This window comes from Pangasianodon hypophthalmus, chromosome 25, assembly GCF_027358585.1.
Source record: "Pangasianodon hypophthalmus isolate fPanHyp1 chromosome 25, fPanHyp1.pri, whole genome shotgun sequence".
NCBI classification, from domain to species: domain Eukaryota; kingdom Metazoa; phylum Chordata; class Actinopteri; order Siluriformes; family Pangasiidae; genus Pangasianodon; species Pangasianodon hypophthalmus.
The window spans coordinates 17,385,577-17,409,096 of record NC_069734.1 but is presented as its reverse complement, the minus strand read 5'-3'; the positions used below and the strand labels follow the sequence as shown (position 1 = coordinate 17,409,096).

General features: G+C 40.5%; 1 protein-coding gene across 1 annotated transcript; it reads right to left on the bottom strand.

Annotated features, from left to right (window-relative positions):
- Positions 1–1,836: 1,836 nt before the first annotated feature.
- On the bottom strand, positions 1,837–16,382 carry si:ch211-79m20.1 (histidine-rich glycoprotein). The gene is made up of 7 exons (XM_026948072.3): positions 15,746–16,382; positions 10,428–10,521; positions 8,251–8,310; positions 7,017–7,213; positions 4,994–5,939; positions 4,634–4,757; positions 1,837–3,401 (listed from the first exon to the last, which is right to left on the bottom strand). Exons 1-7 carry the CDS (start codon positions 15,806–15,808, stop codon positions 3,389–3,391), a joined length of 1,497 nt encoding a protein of 498 aa, XP_026803873.1. The 5' UTR covers positions 15,809–16,382; the 3' UTR covers positions 1,837–3,388.
- Positions 16,383–23,520: the final 7,138 nt, after the last annotated feature.

The window sequence follows — 23,520 nt, the reverse complement described above, 5'->3', positions numbered from 1 at the left end:
AAAATCTCTGGCACTATGTCACTCCCTACATATTTCACCCTACTCAGCAATCTGCCTCACACACACACACACATATACACACACACTTCTCTCACTCCTTCTTTCTCACACACTCCCTCTTCTTTTTCCCCTTGAGCTATCTCTCAAAAACACACTCACTAACACACATTTGCTTTCCTTGACTGGTGAGATAAATCCACCAGATTTCAGTTGCTCTTTCACTCCCCAACATCTCTCTTTCTTTCACTCCCTCTATCCTTCCTATTCTCTCCATCTCGTACTCTTTCACTTTGCTATAATCTTCTACTCTTTCTAAACACCTGCTCTGGCATCTGTACCATCCCTGTATCTTTCTTTCTCACTTTCTCCTTTCTCATGCATGCTTCTTACTCTCTCTTTCTCCGTCCATTTCTTTATCTGTCCATCTCTCTGCGGTGTCTGTTTCACCACCTGACCCCTCACTGTGTACGTCTGCTCAAGTTACCATGGTAGCAAACACACACACACACACACACACACACACACACACACACATTCAGGTATTGCTGAACTTGTGGGGACCAGAGTGAGCACAGTAATGTGAGACAATGACTCATGAGATGTTCAAGTGTCCACACACACACACACACACACACACACACAGCTCCTCCTCATTACAGACCCCCCCAGTGCATTTCAGTTTATTTTCTTTATGGGGAACTTAGTCCCCACATGTACAAAATAATCTGATGATCTTATCAAAAAAATCTGATTTTGGCAAAATTTCAATCAGCATCTTTTTTTGCACACTCAGCTGCTTTGAAACACTGAAGGTTGCTATCTAACTGGCTATTTGCATGTCCTTGTTTACATGCTTACGTGCACCAGGAGAAACAAACATTTAAACTTTTTCGCAATAAGCTTTTCAGGGGAACATACGGAACTTACTAGAAAAAAAGTTCAAGGCATCGCGTCTTTAAAAGTTATTAAAGTTGTGTTTAAAACCATTCGTCATACATAAATGTGGTGGATCATTTGCAATGTCATCAAAAATGTCCTTTTCCTGTGAACACGGGCAGCTCTTGGCAATGTTTAGTGAAGCAAAAAGTGTCTGTCTCTTTAACTGAAGCAAGAAGTCTGGCTCGTAAGTCAAATTTCTGTTATTTACATTATTATAGCAAAGCTATAACGTATTAAAGCTATTATAGCAAATACTACATATTTGTCCATTTATTTTAAAAATGCATTTAAAGTTCTACTTTTTAATTATAACTTTAGTGGGATAAACACTACGCTAACACACACTACGCTAAAGTTTGTAGTTAAATCAAGTAGTTGTTTTTTTTATTGATAAAAGAGCGGAGATGTGCTAATAAACACTACATTGTTTCATGTCCATAACGTACACAATCCATCCATCATTGTATTTTCTATTAGTCAGTTACAGATTTGACGTTACTGACTGCTAACTAGTCGCTCTCAAGTCTTTACACACTTTACTAGTAAATATCTATTTTGGAATCTTTCTGGCCTCCAATTGAACAGAATTCTGCCCTTCTTTAAGCATGCGTAGTGTATTGTTTACATGACCATGAGAATAATCTGTAAATCAGATAATAATTATTATTGTCAACTTAAATACACACACACACACACACGCAGTCAAACCTCACTCAAACTCAAACCCTCAGACACACTTTCAGAGGATGAAAGCCGAATCTGTTGATGCACATCCTGTTTTGGCTAATCGGTTTCCTCTTCTATAAACTTTAAATGTTTACACAATAGTTTCTTGTGCGCGTTGCTAAGATGAAACACCCTCAAACGTAACACACTTACTTAGAAAACAGAACATACAGAAACAGCAACATGATTCTCACATATTTATATTTATATTAAAATAGCATTACATTATTACAATAATTCTCAATAATAACATTTTATTACTGTTAGAAGCAGATGGAAACATCTACCATTTTCATAAATAAGTTAAGAAAAAAACAGCAGAAAAATAAAAATTTGTAACATTTACAATATAGCCATATGCATTACTTAGCAAACAGTAGTTTTAATACACAAGTTCCTGCTAGCATCTGTAGCATCAGTAGTTTTAGCGTGACTAAGCACAGTTTTTGACATTCTTTATATCACCCCCCTCACAGGTTGATGATAAACCAGGTTTTTTTTTTTGTTTTTTTTTTAAATTTGGGCTTGTTTTTGGCGAATGCACTCAAGCTAAAACATGCAGTATATTCCAGTTGTGCTATGACTGGCATTAGCAAGGCTGCTAATAATACAGCTAAGCATGTTTTCCTGCTTTGTTTCTTGAGAAGCAGAATTCCAGTGCGTGACATCTCAGTTAAACGTCTATCACACGTTGAGATTTGACGCTATTCAACACAAGAACACTTTACAAGCAAGCAGTACGTGACGAATGTGAGGTTGGCATTAGGTTTTAAATTAATTTGTGTAATATTTAACACTCCCAGTACAGTTGTGGCTCAAGTCCTCGTGTCCGTTCAGTAGCATCCAGTTATCTTGATTAGCCACAGATGTAAGATTTAATCTGCTCTGTTGCAGTCCAGGGTAACCGGGACTTGTTTGTTTTGGCAGTTTATAGTCCACATAGGACTTTTTTCCCTTTTTTCCACAAAGTATTCCGAGAGACACGACAACATGACACACCGTTAGCTATTGCTCACTATTTTGCAAGTATGGGTTAAGTATCTGTCATACTCTTTATGTATTTATCTTACAATTACATCTCACTATTTGGCAGCCTGTGTTACATTATTTTAGGCATAATCTCATTATTTGGCAGGTTGTGTCTGCACTGATTTTGATGCAGTCTCATTTTTCGGCAAGCTGACTCCTCATAGTTAGGGATGCAGTCTCATTTTTTGGCAGGCAGTATTTCTCTTTGTATTAGATGCGATCTCATTATTTGGCAAATCATCCGTGCATTGATTTCCATGCAGTCTCGTTATTTGGCAGGTTGTGTCTGCTTTGTATTAGATGCAGTCTCATTATCTGGCAGGCTGACTCCTCATAGTTTGAGATGCAGTCTCATTTTCTGGCAGGCTTTCTGCTTTGTATTAGATGCAATCTCATTATTTGGCAAACTCTCCCTGCATTGGTTTCCATGCAGTCTCATCATTTGGCAGGCTGTGTCAGCAGTGTTTCTTTCATGTGCAGTGAACACTAAGGACATCCCATAATGCCGAGCGTCGGAGCTTCTTTGCCGTGCTGGCTGCTGGGAAATGTAGTCATTCTGAGTTTATGTTTCAGAGATCAAAGCCATTTCCAGTTATTGTGAGCGATATTTCCAGTGTGTCAGTGTATGTGTCTGTGCGGTATCCGGCATCTCTCCGGGTTTCTTCTGGTCCGTGATGGCAAAGTGCCGGTTCGTTTAGGACATGACCCTGAAGGAGGGAGGAAATCAGAATCCATATTATACATCTAATTAGATTTTAAAACAAGGAAATTTAATTTTGTCCTGAACAGATGACTACTGAAGACATTAGGCTCTGAATGTCTGAGTCCAGAACCAAGAACTATCCATCAGTTCTAAAACAGTTAAACAAGATTACAGGCACAGCACCACAATCATCTGACCCTGAGAACAGGTAAAATACCAAGAAATGTTAATTACCCTGCCAAATACTCAGAATTCATTGTCTGTTCTCAGTTCTTTTGTTTTAGCTATGTGCTAATATCTGATTTAAAAAAAAGAAAAAAGAAAAATGGTCATACATGGGTATTTGCTCATTTTCAAGACTAAAACATGTAAGGTTGTTCTGCCTTTTTTTAATGAGTTAGCTAAGTTAGCTAGCTACCAGTAATGTCCTGTGGTAACCTCAGCTAGCTAGCTAGTTCAGTGCTTGTAATTTTGGAAGTGCTAGCATGAGCAGCTGCTAGCAACTCTTCTAGTTTACAGTGTTCTCTCTTCTCATGGCTTTGTTCATACAAGGTAACTTGGCAAGAACATTCATGCTTGGAACTAAATTTTTATTCTTGGTGTCAAAAAAAAAAAAGCAATTTGCTCCCTAATGAGGGAGTATTTACTAGTATGTTTTTATTATAATGTAAATTTTGTTTAGGATATTGACTGCTAACACTCGCGAACTAGCTAATATGAGCTACCTTAACAGGACGTCTGAGCGGATTTAGGTCATGTTAACAAATGTTAGTAAACTTCAGTGCTAATGTAAACTAAACTGACTGGATTTCTGAGAGGATTTTTAAGTAGTATTTACAAACGTTCATATTCTTCACCACTCTCTAGTGTACTAGCTAGCATGAGCTAACCTGACAGGATTTCTGACAGGAATTTTAAGTCATCATCACAAATGTTCATAATCATTACTGCTAAAGCTAGCCTACTAGCTAACAAGAACTAACATGACGGGATTTCTGACAGGTTTTTGAAGACATATTCATGAATTTTCATATTATAGTTTGACAATGGTAACACGAGAACATAAGCGAACTTAGAGCTAACAATATTTTTGAGGACATTAATGGTAGCAGGCTAACATGAGCTAATCTGACAGGAAACCTGACAACACCTAACCTATTTGAGTACAATTGTACTTGTTAGAACTGAACTCAGCAGATAGACCGTCTTTTTTCCATTACTTTCCCTGTTTCTTACATGATCATGGCCCTCATGGCAGACTTGCTCATTCTCCTCTTTTGCTTTCTCCTTCGTTTCCGCTGAGGGACGGCTGGAGGGGGTGTGTGAGGCGCAGGAGATGTGCCAGCGGGAGCGTTTGTCACTGTAGAGTAATGAGAAATGCAGAGAGAGAGGAAATTGTGTTAAACGATTGTGGAAAGCAATCATCTCAAAGTTCTTGACCTGATAATAAATATCACTATTGACGTTGGAAAACAGGACACAGATGCAACGCTAATTATAATACAATAAGGACAGGCTGTAGGCGTTTGTGCGTGTGTGGGTGGGTGTGTGTTTGTTTATGACAAACCACACATACATCCTGTATGACACACACACCTGCTCTTTGTGTGGCAGCTTGTGTTGGATGATGATGAGGATGATGATGGTGATGATGATGATGCTCTGTTTTTTCCTGCCCCGACTCTGATAGCTTGTCTGTCTCTGATTGGCTTTGGTGCTGGTCCTTCGCTTCTGATTGGTGAAAACTGGGCGTTGATGATTGGCTGGACAGCTCGCTTTGGCCGCTTGACTGGCCAATGACCTCTACGTGGCTGAAGCTGACAACAGGGGCTTCCAGTTGGCCGCTGTGCTGAAGCGCCATGTCTGATTGGCTGCGGTGATGCTCAGCGGTGTGTGATTTGCTCGGCTCGTGTTGGTGTTTTGTCGCTGCTTCGTGGTTGTCATGGTGATGCCGATGATGTTCTGGGTGTTCTCCGCTCGCCGTGGATTTTATGTTGTCGTCGCCACTGCCAGGGTGTGTGTGGTGTTCCCGAACCTTCTCCGGGTCTGAATGGCGTGTGTGGTGCTCTTGTATTGGTGTGACATGTTGCGTCGTGTCGCTCAGCATACGTGTTACGCCAAAGCTCGCGTGCCTCGTCGAGGCGTCTTCTGTACTTGAGCCCTGCGCGTGTGTGAGCGTGTGTTGGAACGGACCGGATCCGTAGCCCTGTGTGTGTGCGGGTGTGTGTGCGGGTGTGTGTACGGGCACTCTCTGCGTGTGTGACAATGTGTATTTCGATTGCCACTGAGTCTCTCGATCCTCCAGCTGGAACCTCTGGTTGTGTTTTAGGTCGTCGTGGCGATGCAGCTCCTCTTTTGATTGGCTCCTGGAGATGGGGGGTTTGGTGATGAGTTTGGGGGGAGGAGGCGGGGACGTTGTGGTCTTCGTCGAAGTGGTTTGACTGACAGCGCGTGATTTACAGCTACAGCTGAGATGGTCCTCCACAGGTAAGATGACCTTCTCGTAGACGGGCTGTCTGTTGATGAACTGGATCTTAGTCATCTGGAAGGAAAAAAAAAACTAGCATTACAAAAGGATCCTCGAGGAAGTTATAGTGTTTAGCTAGCCTAGCTATCTAGCTTTTTTAAGTAATATTTATCTACTATAATAGTAGCTTCTCTGCTATCTTATTTTATTTAATACTATATTTTATAGTTATAGTAGCTACCAGCTAGCTATTTAGCTGCTCAGTCGACAATCCCTGATACGCTAGCCAGCTAACTGTAAGAAAATACCTTAATTTAGTGTACTATTACTTAACTAACAGAGAATGTTACAGTTTTGTGATGTGATATGATGTAATACTAGGCCTCTTCACTTCACTTTTCAGTACCCTGCTAACAGAACTTTCACAGTTAGACAAAAACTAATATCACGTAAAAGTAACGTCTTTGTTCAAGTTCCTACAACTAAAAATGTCACAGCAGAATTGTATGAATGCTTAAAAACGTTACGTAGAATTATTCTCCAAACACCTGTATCATTCAGAAAATTCAGCTAACCTAAAAGTATGTTAGCTAGAGATTTATTTTAGCTAACATTTCTCCTATAAGAACCCTTCGTAATGTTAGCGAAGGGATATATATAGAGGCAGGCTAATGCAATCTGTGGAAAAATAAATGTTTTTCAATTAACTTTAACCTAGCACAACTCCATGACAAGTTTTGTGTAAGTTACGCAGATAATCACGTGTGAATTCCGACAAAAAGGACGGTATTTATGACCTTACAAATTCTGTATGTTTTCCTAATAAATGTCTAAAGAGTAAAACAGACTGTACTTCTCACTAAACTAAAAAAAACTGTGTTTGGTTGCTATTAAAGTGGATAATGGTTACCGAACACTAGCTAGATAACTAGTTAGTTACCAAATACTGTAGCAGTGGCTGTAATTTGATTGTAATTTGATGTCTTGTTGTTGGCGACTTTACAAACATCTCCGGAGTACAGCAGGTTGTAATAAGGATGGAAAAATGTATTGTGTCTGCTACTGTGGTACAGGATGTGTGTATGTGGGACACTGGGCACTAGGAAGGCCAGGGCAGGCAGTGTGTGTGTGTGTGTGTGTGCGTGTGTGTACCTGTAGATGGCGAGTCTCCGTAGTAACGGGCACACACTGCAGCGTCCGTGTGTTGCAGCAGCCCGAGCAGCGCTGCACCTCCACACAAAGTGGCCAGAGCAGGAAGTTAGCATTGCTTCGGTCCAACATGGATCGCGTAACCTCCATCACCTCGGTTCGCACCTTACACACAGCCGGCTGAGCAATCTGCACATCGCCTGAAACACACACACACACACACAAGTTAACCTCGATTAGACACCCTAACAGTTTACCTCACGTTAGCTTGCTTGCTAGCCTTGTATAAAATCAACTAATATTTTCAGTTAACCGTTAAAATGATTAAATACTGTGGTGAAAATGGTTAAAAGACACACCATACATGCTAATCCTTATTAGGAAGTGTTTTTTTCCCGCATGGAGAAAACTCAGCTACTGATTTTAATTCCACATTTCAATAGTTTACCTCACGTTAGCTTGCTTGCTAGTGAATTTAACTCCTCGTATTATTTACAAAAATACAAGTTTACCTAACATTCTAGTAAATTTGTTCAGCTACTTAATATTAACAATAACATTATCGTTGGCTAACATAACTAGTTAGCTAGCTAACGCTAGTGATGTGCAGTGTTTCGATAGCTAGCTAACTTAGCATTAGGCAGTTATAACTAGTATTTCATGCTAAGCACTACATCAAGACCAAGAAATGAAAAAAATCAAATTTAACTTTAAGCTCCGTTCTTGTTGACCCAGGGAGACCTGTTATGCGGTAAAATCAGGACACATGCGCGCACACACACACACACACACACACACACTCTGTCCTGCTATGTACTGGAACTGGATTCCCCACATGTCAGTAGTAGACTGGACTAACAGCGCTACACACACAAACCATAACTTACGCCCTCAGCTCTGTCAGAGTGTGTGTACACTCAAGAGTGTGTGTGAGAGCGAGTGAAGAGGATGTGAAGAGGACACTCAAATCACTGTGTGTGTGTTTGTGTGTGTTAAGAAGGTGGCCTAAGGACAAGTGGCTAGACTGAACGCTGACTCGGAGACATGCAGACGGCCGACAAGTACCAAACTAAATGTGCACACACACACACACACACACACACACAGACTCGCACATACAAAGCAGAAACGGCTGAAAAAAACAGTAACTAGGAATATTCGGGGAAGAAGACAAAAGAGGGACAGAGAAAGATGGAGGAAGACAAAGAGAGGAAGGGAAGCTGGGAGCGGCTCTCACCGAGACTTCTGGGAAGGCGTTTATGCGTTCCATTTGAATGATCCTCGTCCTCTTCTTCTTCTGGAAAGAACAGACAGACAATCAGGCTGTGTCCCAAATGCCAAATCTCATACAAGTAGTATTATGAGCAATCATTTTATCAAAGATAGCCAGGTGCACCATATTGTTTGTTCACCCAGTGTTCCCTGATTGGTCAGGAATTGTGCGGAACACATCTTGTCCGTTCTCGTAGATTTTATATTACCGTAGTAGATCACACGAGTGCATTATTGTAAAGAAGTAAACAGAATAATTTTTTGTGTTTAAGGTCCATAAACTAAGCTCAAATACATTATATAAACAATATAAATCTATTTGCAATGACAAAGTATTCCTTAAAAAAGAAAAAAGTGTTCTTTATAAAAGACTTCTTCTCGTAGAAATGACTGTTGTTTAGCTAACATATTCCAATGAAAACTTTTGGTAATGCTAGCTTGCTTATTTAATAGCAGGTTAAATCAAACTAGCTAGCTTTGAAAAAGAATTTTCAATTCATTTCGATCTGGCTAATAATTATGAAGTTTCATCTAGGCTACACTGGTAATCAAATAATTTTTCCCCTTTTGTTCCTAACATTGTATTAAAATTTCAAAATAAATTCGTAGAAGATGCAATGCCCTTTAAGTGCTAAGAAATTAAAGAAAACGTAACGTAGTTTCACTTGCTAGCTGCCAAGTTTACTATTGGTATAGTAAGAGGAAGCTAGTTCATAGTTATATAGCTAAGACTACAATGACAGGAAAATTTTCTTAGCTACGTAAAAGGGATAGTTTTAATTTATTTATTTATTTTTAAGGTTCTACTTGTAAGCCCTTCTGACGGGAAAACACAGGAAAACCGAATAACACTTAAAGTTTCTAAAGAGGCACGAACTATAGCATTTCGTAAAACTAGGATAAACATCATAGTATCGTAGTTAATGATAGTGGTTTTCAGCTAATTCTGTAATTTAGCTAACGCCCTAAAAACCAGCGATTCATAAATAAGCATGAAATTTGTTCGCACTTAAATTTTGATTTAAACTTGCAACATCAGTGTTTTGTAGCTGTGACTTCTGAAACGTGTGCAGATTTACAAACATGATAATGGATTTGCAAGTCGTAAAATTGTGATGTAACTTCATTTGCACAAAAGCTTGTCAAAATGTCCACTAGGGTATTGGATATGCTAATTATTGACAATGTAACATAGAGCTGAATTTGATTGCCAGTAGTTAGATTTGATACTGGAACAGAACTGAAACATCCTTTCTGGCCTCGAGTCGATCCGCACCAGGTTTCTGTGGCATTGTGATGTTGGGGTGTGTGTGCGGTTTATTGACGTTGGGCTTTAATAGCGATGCCGCTAACTTTTTTTAGTCACATTGTTCATCGTCGCACAAAGGAAACTGTGTTGTTTGTACAATCGCTGCTCTTTATTCCCTGAGAGCAGGCTGGCCTCCAGTTAGCCATCAATATGAACCAATGTAATAGCACAATCTGTCAATAAGAGTGTGTGTGTGTGTGTGTGTGTGGGTGTGTGCGAGCTAGATGATATATGTATTTGAGATCAGTCTAGACCTTGCTCTCAGTTCGAGTCTCCCATCTTTGTGTGTGTGTGTGTGTGTGTGTGTGTGTTGGCAGGGGGAGTTAGTGCAGGAGTGTGTGTGTTAAGGGTGTGTGTGTTTGCTGCACTAACAACATGTGGCTCGCAGCCGGCTGAAGCCTGAACACACACTGTGTGTGAGTGTGTGTGTGTGTGTGTATGTGTGACCCTCCCATGGCTACAGCAATTATTGTTGTACAGAAGAGAGGAGTCTGGTGTATGGCATACAATGGCCTGGCCTTGTGTGTGTGTGTGTGTGTGTGTGTCCGTTAAACCAAAAGCTGCAGTGGGCTCAAGGTCATTGCCATTGTCCCTGTCTTCAGCTACTGGCTTTTTATGCAGTTATTACTGTCTCACACACACACACACAGACACGCAGAGCAATATTATCATAATATTAAATTCTGTTAAAATATAAAGTTTCTTTTAAGTGTGCATATATTGTAAATAATGCATGTATTTGCATATTTAAACTGACAGTACTGACTCTATTGTTTTTGTGTGTGTGTGTGTGTGTGTGTGTGTGTGTGTGTGTGTGTGTGTGTCCGCTTTACCTACGGAGTGAACGTCCAGCAGCTCCTGTAGGTCCTTCATGGATGAGATGGGAGAGTTCATCACCATATTCACCAGAGACAAAGGGACAGGGTCCTAGTGAAAGAGAGAGAGAGAGAGAGAGAGAGAGAGAGATCAATGAATGTTGGCCTGAAGGTAAATGTTTTAAAGAGACTTTATATACACACACCCACACACACCTGTAACACCTGCAAGCTTCCATGACTGACAAACAGTGTGTGTGTGTGTGTGTTTGTGTGTGTGAGAGAGAGAGAGCGAGAGAGAATGTTTATAGAAGAACATACCTGTGTAAATTTTGCCAAACTTTAATGGAGCCCTACTTTGATGTCCTGTGTGTGTGTGTGTGTGTGTGTGTGTGTGTGTGTGTGTGTTTGTTTGTGTGTGTATGTGGTCATCATCATGTGATGAGCACATTGTATTAGAGCAAAAATACAACAAGCACCTTAGCAACTGCCCAAATAGGCAACATATACAAACACACACACACACACACACACACACAAACACACACACAGGACATCAAAGTAGGGCTCCATTTAAGTTCACCATTCACACACACAGATGATTATGAGTAGTTGGACTTGAAACATAAACAGCAAGGATAAATTAAGCTGCTCACACACACACACACACACACACACAAGATTGTTCATCCAATTAAGTTTGCATGTGAAAGCAAATGTATGTGCATGCATAACTAGTCACCTCTGCAATAAACAAACACACACACACACTTTATAACTTACAAAGCTACATAGTAATTTATGAACATCAAAGTCCATTAATATATATATAATATATAATTTTTATGCTTATTTTTTATTTAATATTACATCACCATAACTGAAAATATTATGATACTGTATGAAATTGTACACTTGTGTTTACATAGCATTACATTTTTTTCCACAATATTATCAGAAAATTTCATTATATTACAAAAAAAAAGCCTGCTTGTGTTTTTATCGCAATATTATTGCAGCAAAATCAAACAAACACAACTACAAATCCCTTTAACAGCACATTCTGAAGTGTATTACTCTTCTTATACAACAGCTAACAATTACAATTTAAATATTACGTTAACAAGACAAAATAACGAATCTAACGAAACCAAGAAACCGCAAAGTCCTGAAGATGTCGGAAAACGTACAGCCTTGACCTGACACTGGAGACTCCTTCCATAAAGGTTAAATAACTAATGGATGTCTGGATGCGAGTCCATTGCAGGGCATCTCATACACACACACACACACACACACACACACACACACACACACATTGAGCACAGCCAGTCCATCTACCAGCATGTTTTAAGGAAGTGGGAGGAAACCGGAGAACCCAGAAACCCACACAGGAACCCACATGAGAAAGTCCACAGGCAGTAACCCAAGCTCAAGATCAAACCGAGGACCTGGGAGATGCGCGGCCGCAACACAACCTCACGTCATGTTTATATAATACGTCTACTTTGAAGTGTAGCTCGAACAAATCGCAAGCATTCACACAATCCAAAAACAAAAGTGTGTGATTTTGTCAAAGTCATGCTTTAAACCACATTACAAAGAAACATGAAGTGTGTAACATGATGCTCATTTCGCAAGTCATGTTTCTATGGCAACGGGAAACAATGTTACAATAACAATGTTTGTAAAGACAATTTCTGTTTTTCAGACATTCAGTGTTAATGTGGGAAATATAACTACAGTGTAAAATTATCATAGTCAGGTCTGAACCCTATGAAATAGCTAAAGTGAGGGCTGTGTGTGCGTGTGTGTGTGCGCGTGTGTGTGAGACTAATAATATTAAGCTGGTGATAGATGTTCCAGTGAAAACTCTGCACCCGTTAACCAACACACTCACACACACACACACACACGTGCGCACAATAAATCAGTGTGTCAACCAGTTCCATCTCTCGGGTCCTGACAATCTAAGTGAGGACCCAACAGAACACCCCCATGCCACAGCGCCCAGCTGAATCATGGGATACCGGAGCCACAGGAATGCTAATAGTCCGCTGCGGAGAAGAGGTGAGGGGATCGGGCTATAATTACAGGCCCGAATTACTGCACGCACACACACACACACACACACACACGGCACTCTGCCGAACCTTGTGGCAAACCGCCAGAACACTGAATCCAGACATAAAGAAATCCTGTATGCTGATCTTGGCAGGTGGCTCAGACGCACACATATAGCCTGCATAGATTCCTCACGTCACACAAATAGGTCGGGAGATGATGGATAGGTCGATGACAGCAGAGCGCGATGAAAGAAGGGCTGGGATTCAGTTTAAAACTGCACTCAAAGCCGATAGTCGTCATCATGCTAGTACAGGCAGAATGCGGGTGAGCGTTACTTTTCACAAGGTGTAGCACTATATTTAGCTTCGAATACGTTATTATTTTTCAAGGTTATACCACAGTGCTGTTGAATTCTCGACTCTGATTGGCCAGTAGGTGTTGATTATTTATTTTGTTTATAACAGACAGCTATCTGTAGCTATCCAGCTATCTGCAAATCGCAGGTTTATATTAACGTGCCTATTCTAATATACGTTATCGTCCCTATAGTAGCAATTCTCACAGCCGGGCACGCTACGTAAACGGATTAAAAACGTGCGCAATCGTTGATATGGTGACGTTTTCTGTAAGGAGATGTTTATTTTACATTTATGGAAGGAGCCTCCAGTGTCAGCGCTGGAACTTTACAGCGCAGGAAGCCGACGTTAGCTTCAGTTTAACAGACACGAGTGACCTCGCATAATTTCGCAAAAATAATACTTAATTAAGATTAGGCTAGTCATTCTAAATTCTGAAAATTTGCATAGAAGACAAATGAATATTTCTAAGAACTAGTCATAAAATGTAATGCTGGAAGATTAGGATGCTTGGAAAATAATTAATTTAACCAATAACTAATTTTATTTTCCCATCAGTATCTAATGCGAACCATTACTGTGTTTTTCAGCACACACGCGTCATGTTTCCGAGAAAAACAAAATCCAAAACGTTATGTGACTGAGCCGTCCACATGTTACAAATCCCACAGATTATCTATTTTGTCGCTTATGTAACACAGATCGCAACCTTCTGCTTCAATTGTTGAGCTTTAGCCCGAATCCAGTGACCCCCCGATGACCTTTTAGGCTTTGAATCTGATGGTAGAGAAGAAAAATCTGTAGCTGTTTTATCAGTTCTGGGGTGATGTAATGTTTAACATGAGGCGGTGGGATTAAAAGCAAAGCATGAATGAGGGATTTACTTCTGAGCCGAGTCACTGTACGTGCATGCAGATGTGTGTGTGTGTGTGTGTGTGTGCACTCAATTAAAGCACCTGTCATAAAAACACCACATCTGTTCTCAACCATAATCCAACACTGACCCTATAATCACTACACAGTGCATGATTTTGGAAGTGAGCCATTTTGCAGGCAGTATTGCACAGACTATCTAGTGCACTTCTGAAATCCCATAATACACCACACCAGGTCGTGTCCAGATAATCTGCGATGTACAGATTACCCATAAAGCACTGGGCTATTTGAAATGACCTAAATGAGAATAGGGTGTGTGGATTGAGACATGTCCACAGCTATGGCTCTGTGATGGTGTTTATGTCGCCTATATAGTGAATTAAATGTGTGGTTTGGAGCATGTCCTTATATGGCACTTGCACCTCACACACTTGTACCTGTTCCAGTGTCCAACACACTCACACTCTTGTGTCCTGCTCCAAACTCACACACTCGCATCTTCTTTGAATCACACTCATAACCTACTCCAATTACACACACTCAGAATCTGCTTTGATCTTAGACATACACACACACACACACACACACACACTCTAAGCTTACTCCATTCTCACACACTCGTGTGCCAGGACTTGTGCCCTGCTCCGAGCTCACACATACAATACCTGCTCCAATTACACACACTTTACACACACTTTACACACACTTTACACACACTTTACACACACTTTAGACTTACTCCAATCTTACACACTTAGGTCCTGTTCAGATCTCTCACAATCAGGACCTAATTTGCTGCTCTGAACCTGCTCACACACTCAGGATCACACACACTCTGGTCCTGTTTAAACCTCACACACACTCCGGTCCTGTTTAAACCTCACACACACTCCGGTCCTGTTTAAACCTCACACACACTCCGGTCCTGTTTAAACCTCACACACACTCTGGTCCTGTTTAAACCTCACACACACTCCGGTCCTGTTTAAACCTCACACACACTCCGGTCCTGTTTAAACCCCACACACACTCTGGTCCTGTTTAAACCTCACACACACTCGGGTCCTGTTTAAACCTCACACACACTCCGGTCCTGTTTAAACCTCACACACACTCCGGTCCTGTTTAAACCCCACACACACTCTGGTCCTGTTTAAACCCCACACACACTCTGGTCCTGTTTAAACCCCACACACACTCTGGTCCTGTTTAAACCTCACACACACTCCGGTCCTGTTTAAACCTCACACACACTCCGGTCCTGTTTAAACCTCACACACACTCCGGTCCTGTTCAAACCTCACACACACTCCGGTCCTGTTTAAACCTCACACACACTCGGGTCCTGTTTAAACCTCACACACACTCCGGTCCTGTTTAAACCTCACACACACTCCGGTCCTGTTTAAACCCCACACACACTCCGGTCCTGTTTAAACCCCACACACACTCCGGTCCTGTTTAAACCTCACACACACTCGGGTCCTGTTTAAACCTCACACACACTCGGGTCCTGTTTAAACCTCACACACACTCCGGTCCTGTTTAAACCTCACACACACTCCGGTCCTGTTTAAGCCTCACACACACTCCGGTCCAGTTTAAACCTCACACACACTCCGGTCCTGTTTAAACCTCACACACACTCGGGTCCTGTTTAAACCTCACACACACTCCGGTCCTGTTCAAACCTCACACACACTCGGGTCCTGTTTAAACCTCACACACACTCGGGTCCTGTTTAAACCTCACACACACTCCGGTCCTGTTTAAACCTCACACACACACAGGACCTGTTCCATCACAGTTGCTCTCCTCCAGCTCCCATCTCACACACTCTAACCTCACACATATAGCACTACATATAGTGTGCGTGTGTGTATATGTATGTATATATGTATATATATATATATATATATGTGTGTGTGTGTGTGAGTGTGTGTGTGTGTGTTAGAAAATGCATTTGAGATGGAACCTAGAGACGAAGAGAAGAGGCTCGAGCCCTCGAGCAGCGGTGTGACGTCACGTCGGGCTTACCTGCGCGCCGCCAAGTCGCAGACACGCCACGAGCGCGACGAGCAGCACGACCCACGAGCTCATCTCTCCGTCCAGCCTCGAGAGCCCTGCGAGTCCCGCGAGCGGGTGGGCATTTAGGAGAGCGCGCGCGCGCTACAGGCAAGAACCGGCTGCCACCCCCGCCCCGGGGCACGCGCTTGTTCGCCGTTAGCGGAAAAAAAAAAAAAAAAAAAGTTTTTATTATTGTTATTTTTATTAATAATGTTGTTGCTGCGTTTAATTCCAAATGAGCGTCGGGTCTCGAGCGCTTGGCATTGCACGCAAAGTGAAAGCAGAGCTCCTTAAAAGGCTCGCGCGCTATCCGAGAAATGTCAACCGCAAGCTGACTAGAGTTCCGTTAATAACGGCATCGCAGCAGTCCCAAGTGCTCAACCCCGTGAAGTCAAAAAACCAAAAACAACAACAAAACCCCAACAAGTATCCAAGCTGATGAAAGACAAGTGCACAAATGAATGTTCCTTTCGCGTGCAGCCCGTTATGAAGCGTCTTATGACCTCTATAACGCTGTGAAGTGTATCCGTGTCTCTCGGTTGGAACGGGAGCTCAGGTGCTTGTGGTCTGAGCTCCGCGCCGCTCTGCTTGCACCGGGACTCCGAGCTGTATGCAAAAGAGAAAGAACCTCCCCCTTTGCTCTGATTGGCTCTCTGAGAATAAAGGGGCGGGGCTTTGCGTTTCATATAAGGACGACTGTTCTTAAGAAGTGGGCGGTTCCTTCTGCTGATTGAAGTAAGTTGATCAGTTTTAACAATGAGATGTCTCGTGTTTTGTGAAGCAACTGAGCTGGCTCCAGTTTTAAGTAATAAAGTTTACAGTTTAATATTTAGATCAGTTTCCTTTATTTAAAATTGTTAAAGGTGCAGTCAGAATGTTACATTTCATAATATTTGGTGATATTTTATATTACTCACAGCACAATAAGTATACTTGTTCCGGTTCTGGCACCACACCACTGTCCCATCCCTAATCTTACTCATGCGTCTGGAGACCTTTCTACAAAGTTCATGCGCTCTAGTGGGAGGAGCTTCCGCTTGAGGCTTGTGGAGAGCTGTGCAGATTTGCGGTATACCAGAATGATCAAGGTTGTGATCTTGCGTGATGAAATTAAATCAGTATCACTTCTCAATTTCCCACAATTTCCCCAAACCTCAATTTCCCGTTGTTTCTGCTAAATTTCCCTGTACGTAACACTACATGACCTAGATGGTGCAGAAACAACACCAAAGCTGTCTGATTGGACGCTTCAGTCTGAGATGATGCCATCTCAAAATGTGCAGTGTGAAAGTGTGAGTCGGGGTAGACGTTGGGCTTTGGAGGCGTCTGTTAAGTAAGGAATAAATCATTTTGGGGTGTGCTGGAAATAGGAAAATAATCAGTTAAGGGGTGGTGTGATAAAGTTATTGCTACTACTCCGAAGTTATGGAGCTGTCCATCAGAATGTTGTCCAGTGACATCAGTTCCCAAGTCCTGTGTGTTCTGCTCCACAGCAAAAGTACAGATCCTGGAGCTAATATAGTTCCTGCCCAGGAACTAATCCAGTCCTGGTTTTTCTGGGGCCTGAAGTTCCTGAATTTCTGAAAAGTTCCTGGATTCCTGAAGAGCTTCATGAGGTGGGAACAGTCCATCTGTTCAAGGCAACACTAGCTAGTTTTGTACAAAGTCCAAAATGCTAGCTAAGTCCAATGGAGGTCACGAAAGTGCCATGCTAGTCACAAGTATGGAGATTAGCATCATATTGATACAGGCCCATTTTAAATGCTAGACCTGCTTAGCTAGCTATATTAGCAAATTTTAGCTAGTTAATGTTACTAGAAATAAGTCTATGTAGCTACCCTGAACAGAGAATCATTAGATCTGAAGCATCTTGTTTGGACTTCGACTTGACTACGTTTTTTTTTTTTTAAATCTTGAAATGTACGCTGTCATGTCCAAGTTCATCATCACATGTGCCACTGGAAGTCAGAGATCATTAGGGCACACTAGTACCTACATTGATACCCCTTGACATCCCCCACCCCCACCCACAACCTCCATACTGCCGTGCAAGTAGGCAGGAAGTGACAGCGGTGTATAGCGCGTCTCTAGGGGGCTATTTATAAACCCACTGACCTTTCATATCCGCGTGCGATGAATGATTGACATGACAGACGTTGTACTGAGAGATGGGAGTGACCTTAATCGCAAAACTCACCTGCAGCTGCAACGCTGTTACTGTGTTACTCTAATACTGCAATTTAATATGTAACCATGTGTTTACTGTGTGTGTTTACTGTACATTAACTTTAGATTTTGTTACCATATATCATTTTGCAGCTGTAATACTCATTGCATTCTAGATTATCTGCATTTTTGGGGCATAACTTCTCTCCCATTCTGAAGGCAACGCTCCTCTGAGCTCATTAGGATTTATGGCAGAATCGCCTGTCCTCCTGTCCTACAGTTGACATGAGTGTACACTCCAGTATCGAAATTTACACTAGCGTACTGACTTCAAGTCCAGTTCAGTGTAACTAACTAATGTAATGTTACGCAATTAACTAACTCCTGCAATGTAGCTAACTCCTGCAATGTAGCTAACTCCTGCAATGTAGCTAACAAACAAATGTAAATAACTAGCTAAAGCAATGTAGCTAACTAATGTAATGTGATACAATGTAACTAAAGTAAGGTAATATAAGTAATGTAACTATCTAATGTAATGTAAATAACTAGCTAAAGTAATGATCTAAAGTAATATAACTATGTAATTTAGCTAACTAGCTAATGCAATGTGATACAATGTAATTAACTTATGGAATGTAATTAACTAGCTAATATAATGTAATTCAATGTAACTAACTAATGTAATCCAGTTAACTAGCTTCTGTAATGTAGCTACCAAACTAATGTAATTAAGTAGCTAAATTAATCTCGCTAACTAGCTAATGTAATGTGATACGATGTAACTGACTAAAGTAAGGTAATATAAGTAACTAGCTAATGTAATGTTATTAACTAGCTAATGTAAAGTAACTATCTAATGAAATGTAATGCAGCGAACTAGCTAATGTAATGTGACTCTCTAATGTAATGGAGTGTAACTAATAAACTAAAGTAATATAACGTAACTAACTGTCTAGTGAAATGTAATGTAACTAACAAGCTAAAGTAATATAATGTAACTAAACAACTAATGTAATGAAATTGACTTAGCTTATGTAATGACCTCACAGCATACGCAGCTAGCCACTAAATTGCTAGCTAGCCTAAATTAGCTAACTGGGCAGCTAGCTATGTTATTCAGTGAACAGTGGACTACAAAAATAGTTGCCACTAGTTTCTAGTAGCTACATCTGGCAGGCTAATAAACTATATTAGTATTACTGGAGTATAGTGAAGTGCCATGTCTGAATGATTCGTTCTTTTTGAACAACTCTTCTAAGCGAACCATACAATTCCCCAAGCAATTTTTAGTGACACTTTTGTTAAGATGCTATGCTAAGATTTCTGTCGTCTGGCATAAAGTTTCTAAGACATCTGACATGAACACACTTTTCTGAGGGGCGAATCTTGATGTGCAATGTTTGATTCACTTAAGCTTCACTTGTTGAATCATCCTGAAACACAGTAACATCATGAAACCCAGAAATCCCACAAGCTAGTGAAATGGTTCACAAAAATGTCATTCAGAATTGTGGTTTTGTTGTTAAGCCGATGTGACTCATTAGTTAGTCTTTTAAACTGAGGATGCTAGTGAGAGTATTTTAGGTAGTCAGCAGGGTTTCTGGTTTTCCTGTGACTTTTTAGACTCACTACCGCAGGTTGATATTTTTTCTCCACTATAAAGAGACATACTGGCAGACAACGTGACATATTTTACTTTATATTATATTTTACTTTAGTTAGCTGTTTTCTATTGCTATGAATTTTAGTGTTTATATGGAGTTATTGTATATGTACACTATATTTACAGGATGTTTACAGATATATTAACACTATAATTACAACTACACTTATACTATATCCACAACTATATCCACATATTTCCAGCTATACTTACACCACATGTACAACTATATTTACAGCTACATTTACATTATATTTACAGCGATACTTACACCACATTTACACCTATACTTATAGCTATATTTACACAATATGTATACCTCATTTAGATCTATATTTACATTAGATATAGATCTAAATGATGTAAATGTAGCTATATCAACAGCTATATCAACATTATATTTACGCTATACTTACACTATGTTTACAGTACATTTACAGCTATATTTACACTTTATTTACACTAGTGTCCATATAGTTGTGAATGTGGCGTAAGTATAGTGTAAATATAATGTAGATGTACCTGTAGATATAATGTAAATATACAGTAATGTGGACGTAGCTGTAGATATATTTACATTATATTTACACCACATTTACGACTGTATTTTCAGCTACATTTACAACTACGCTTACACTATATCCACAAATATATTTTCAGCTATACTTACACCACAGGTACAACTATATTTACAGTTTACAGCTACATTTACATTATATTTACAGCGATACTTTCACCATGTTTACACCTATACTTACAGCTACATTTACAGCTCCACTTGCACTATATTTACAGCTATATTTACACAATATGCATACCACATTTATATCTGTATTTACACTAAATTACTCTAAAATTACATTATATTTACACTATACTTACACTATGTTTTCAGTACTTTTACAGCTATATTTACACTATATTTTCACTAGCGTAAAACTAGTGGAGGTGTAGCTGTAGATATATTTACATATATATATATATATATATATATATATATATATATATATATATATATATATTTACACCACATTTATAGCTACGTTTACACTATATGTACAGCTATATTTACAATATCTCTAAGCTACATCTACATTACTGTATATTTACGTTATATATTATATACAACTACATCTACGTTATATTTGCACTATACTTATGCCACATTTACAACTATATTGACACTAATTATACAGTACATTTACAGCTATATTTACACTATATCTGCACTATACTGTTGCTGTAAAGATTATGTTAGTAATATACAGTGCATTTAAATGAGTAAAAGAATTACTGTCATATAACATCAGTGCTGTATTCACTGTGACATTACAGTGCAGTGCTTCCACTATATCACTATAATATTAATGTAACATTTTGTTTTCTACAAAAGTACATAACTGTTTTATTGCTATATTGTTATATGTGAGTGCATTAGTTCAGTATTGTGTTATATCGCATTACTTTACTACATGTATGTTTGATCAACCACTCACACAGTGAGTCAGTTACACAATAAACAAACCAGTTAAATGCAGTTTGTAGTAAGAACAAAAACATGTTCACTGACATGGAGACGCAACTCCTGTAATTAGTGATGACTCCACCTTCTATAGGATGCACTCATTGTGTGTGATCCAACACGTACAGAAATGTGTGTGTGTGTGTGTGTGTGTGAACGTAATCCATGATCCATCAGACGTGTAACTGGCTCTGACGTGTATGTCTGATGATGTGGTTAATCGGGTGTGTAATTGTGGCGGCGTTCGCTGTGTGTGATCTCTCAATGCATTTTTTGTTCATAATGTGTGTGTGTGTGATGAGAAACCAGGGCCAAGCCTTTTGTTCCAGAGTTTGTAGATCATTCAGTCTCATTCAGTGTCTTTCACCGTGAAGTAGATGAAAGGAGAAGGACAGATAGGCAGAGAGAGGAAGAACTGAGAGAAAGGTAGAGCAAGGACAGAGAGAGACAGGTAGAGTGAGGAACGACAGAGAGACAGGTGTTGTGAGGAAGGACAGAGCGACAGGTGTTGTGAGGAAGGACAGAGAGACAGGTAGAATGGGGAAGGAGAGAGAGAGAGAGAGACAGATAGAGTGGGGAACGGCAGAGAGACAGGTAGAGTGAGTAAGGACAGATAGATAGGCCTCATGAGGAAGGACAGATAAACAGGTGTTGTGAGGAGGGACAGAGCGACAGGTGTTGTGAGGAGGGATAGAGTGACAGGTAGAATGGGGAAGGAGAGAGAGAGAGAGAGAGACAGATAGAGTGGGGAAGGAGAGGTGTGTAGGGTGAGGAAAGCAAAAGAGATGGGTAGAGTGAGGATGGAGAGAGAGGAGGGGGAAAAGACAGGGGAAGTGGAGAGAGACAGGCAGTAAGACGTAGAGGGAGAGACAGACAGGAAGAAGGAGAAAGAGACAGAGAAAAAGAAGGAGGGAGAGGCAGGTAGAAAAAGTAAGGATAGACAGGTAGAGAGCAGGATGAAGACAGGTGGAGACAGATAGACAGGCATATAGAGAAGGAGAGAGAGACAGGTAGAGAGACAGAGGGAGAAACAGATAGAAAGAAGGAGGGAGTTATATGAAGAAAGAAGGAAGCAGAGAAAGAAGGGGGGAGAGACAGGAAGAAAGAAGGGGGAGTGACAGGTAGAGAAAGAAGAAGAAAGACAGGTAGAGAAAGAAGATGAAAGACAGCAAAAGAAAGAAGGAGGGAGAGACAGTCAGAAAGAAGGAGGAAGACGCATGTAGAGAAAGAATGAGAAAGAGACAGGTAACGAAAGAAGGAGGGAGAGACAGGCAGAGAAAAAAGGAGGGAGGGACAGCTAAAGAAAGAAGAAAGAAGAGACAGACAGAAAGAAGGAGAGAGAGACAGGTAGAAAGAAGAAGGGGCAAATATCAAATATCTACTAGGGGTAGATAGAAAGAAGAAACAGAGACCGACAGGGAAAATGGCAGACAGACAGACAGACAGACAGACAGGATGTGGCATCTCATGTCTCTGGGTATAGATGAAAGTCTGTGTGCGTGTGTTTACATAAAGACAGTTAACCATAAACCCCTGTTCCCATAAATTCCTTCATCTCTCTCTCTCTCTCTCTCTCCACTGGTCTCTCATTATTACTGAACATCGCTAAACATCATTTACCACACAGTCTCACGATGGAAACTTGTGACAATTCGCTTAATTAGCAGGAAGTTAGCAGGGTTAGCATTTAGCGTTTACATTTTAGTCTTATGACTTCACGTGTGCAAAATTCTGACCAAATTGATAAGTGAAATAAACAACAACAAACTAGATTGCAGGGGGGCGGGGTTTACTGATCGAAGGAGCCTATCATTGGCTGGGAGACTGAAAACAAACAGAGACAGGAGGAGAGAGAAAGTTCAGTTCTTTATACAAATGTTTGTTTGTTTGTTTGTTTGTTTGTTTAGGAGTGGAGAGACCACAGCCCCGCCCTCTGAGCTCTGTGATTTTTCACACGCATTCACCTTAATAAACTCGGCGTAGAAGGAAAATACAATTAACTGTTCTCGCAACCCAATAATAATGTTTTGTGTTTTATTTTTATGTATTATTATTTTTGTTATTTTTCACATTTGATCTGGGCAAGACGTTCCCGCTGAGATCATGCTAGCTCCTGGACTTTACACGTAGCTTCATGTGGAATAAATGATGAGATGGATGTTAAATCACTCTTCATTCTGTAGAAGCAGCACATAATTTTGGGGGGATTTCAGTCAGATTACAGCTTATGTTTCTGCAGCGGCTAGCTGGGAATTTCTTTTTCGGAAAACAATGGCGGAGCCGCTGGCTCTGTGAAACGGCCTTGGCTTTCTTTCTCAATCGTTCCATGGACGAGGGGAGAGGGAGGGTACCGGCTCGCATTGTTTGTATTTTCCCGAGTCAACATGAGAG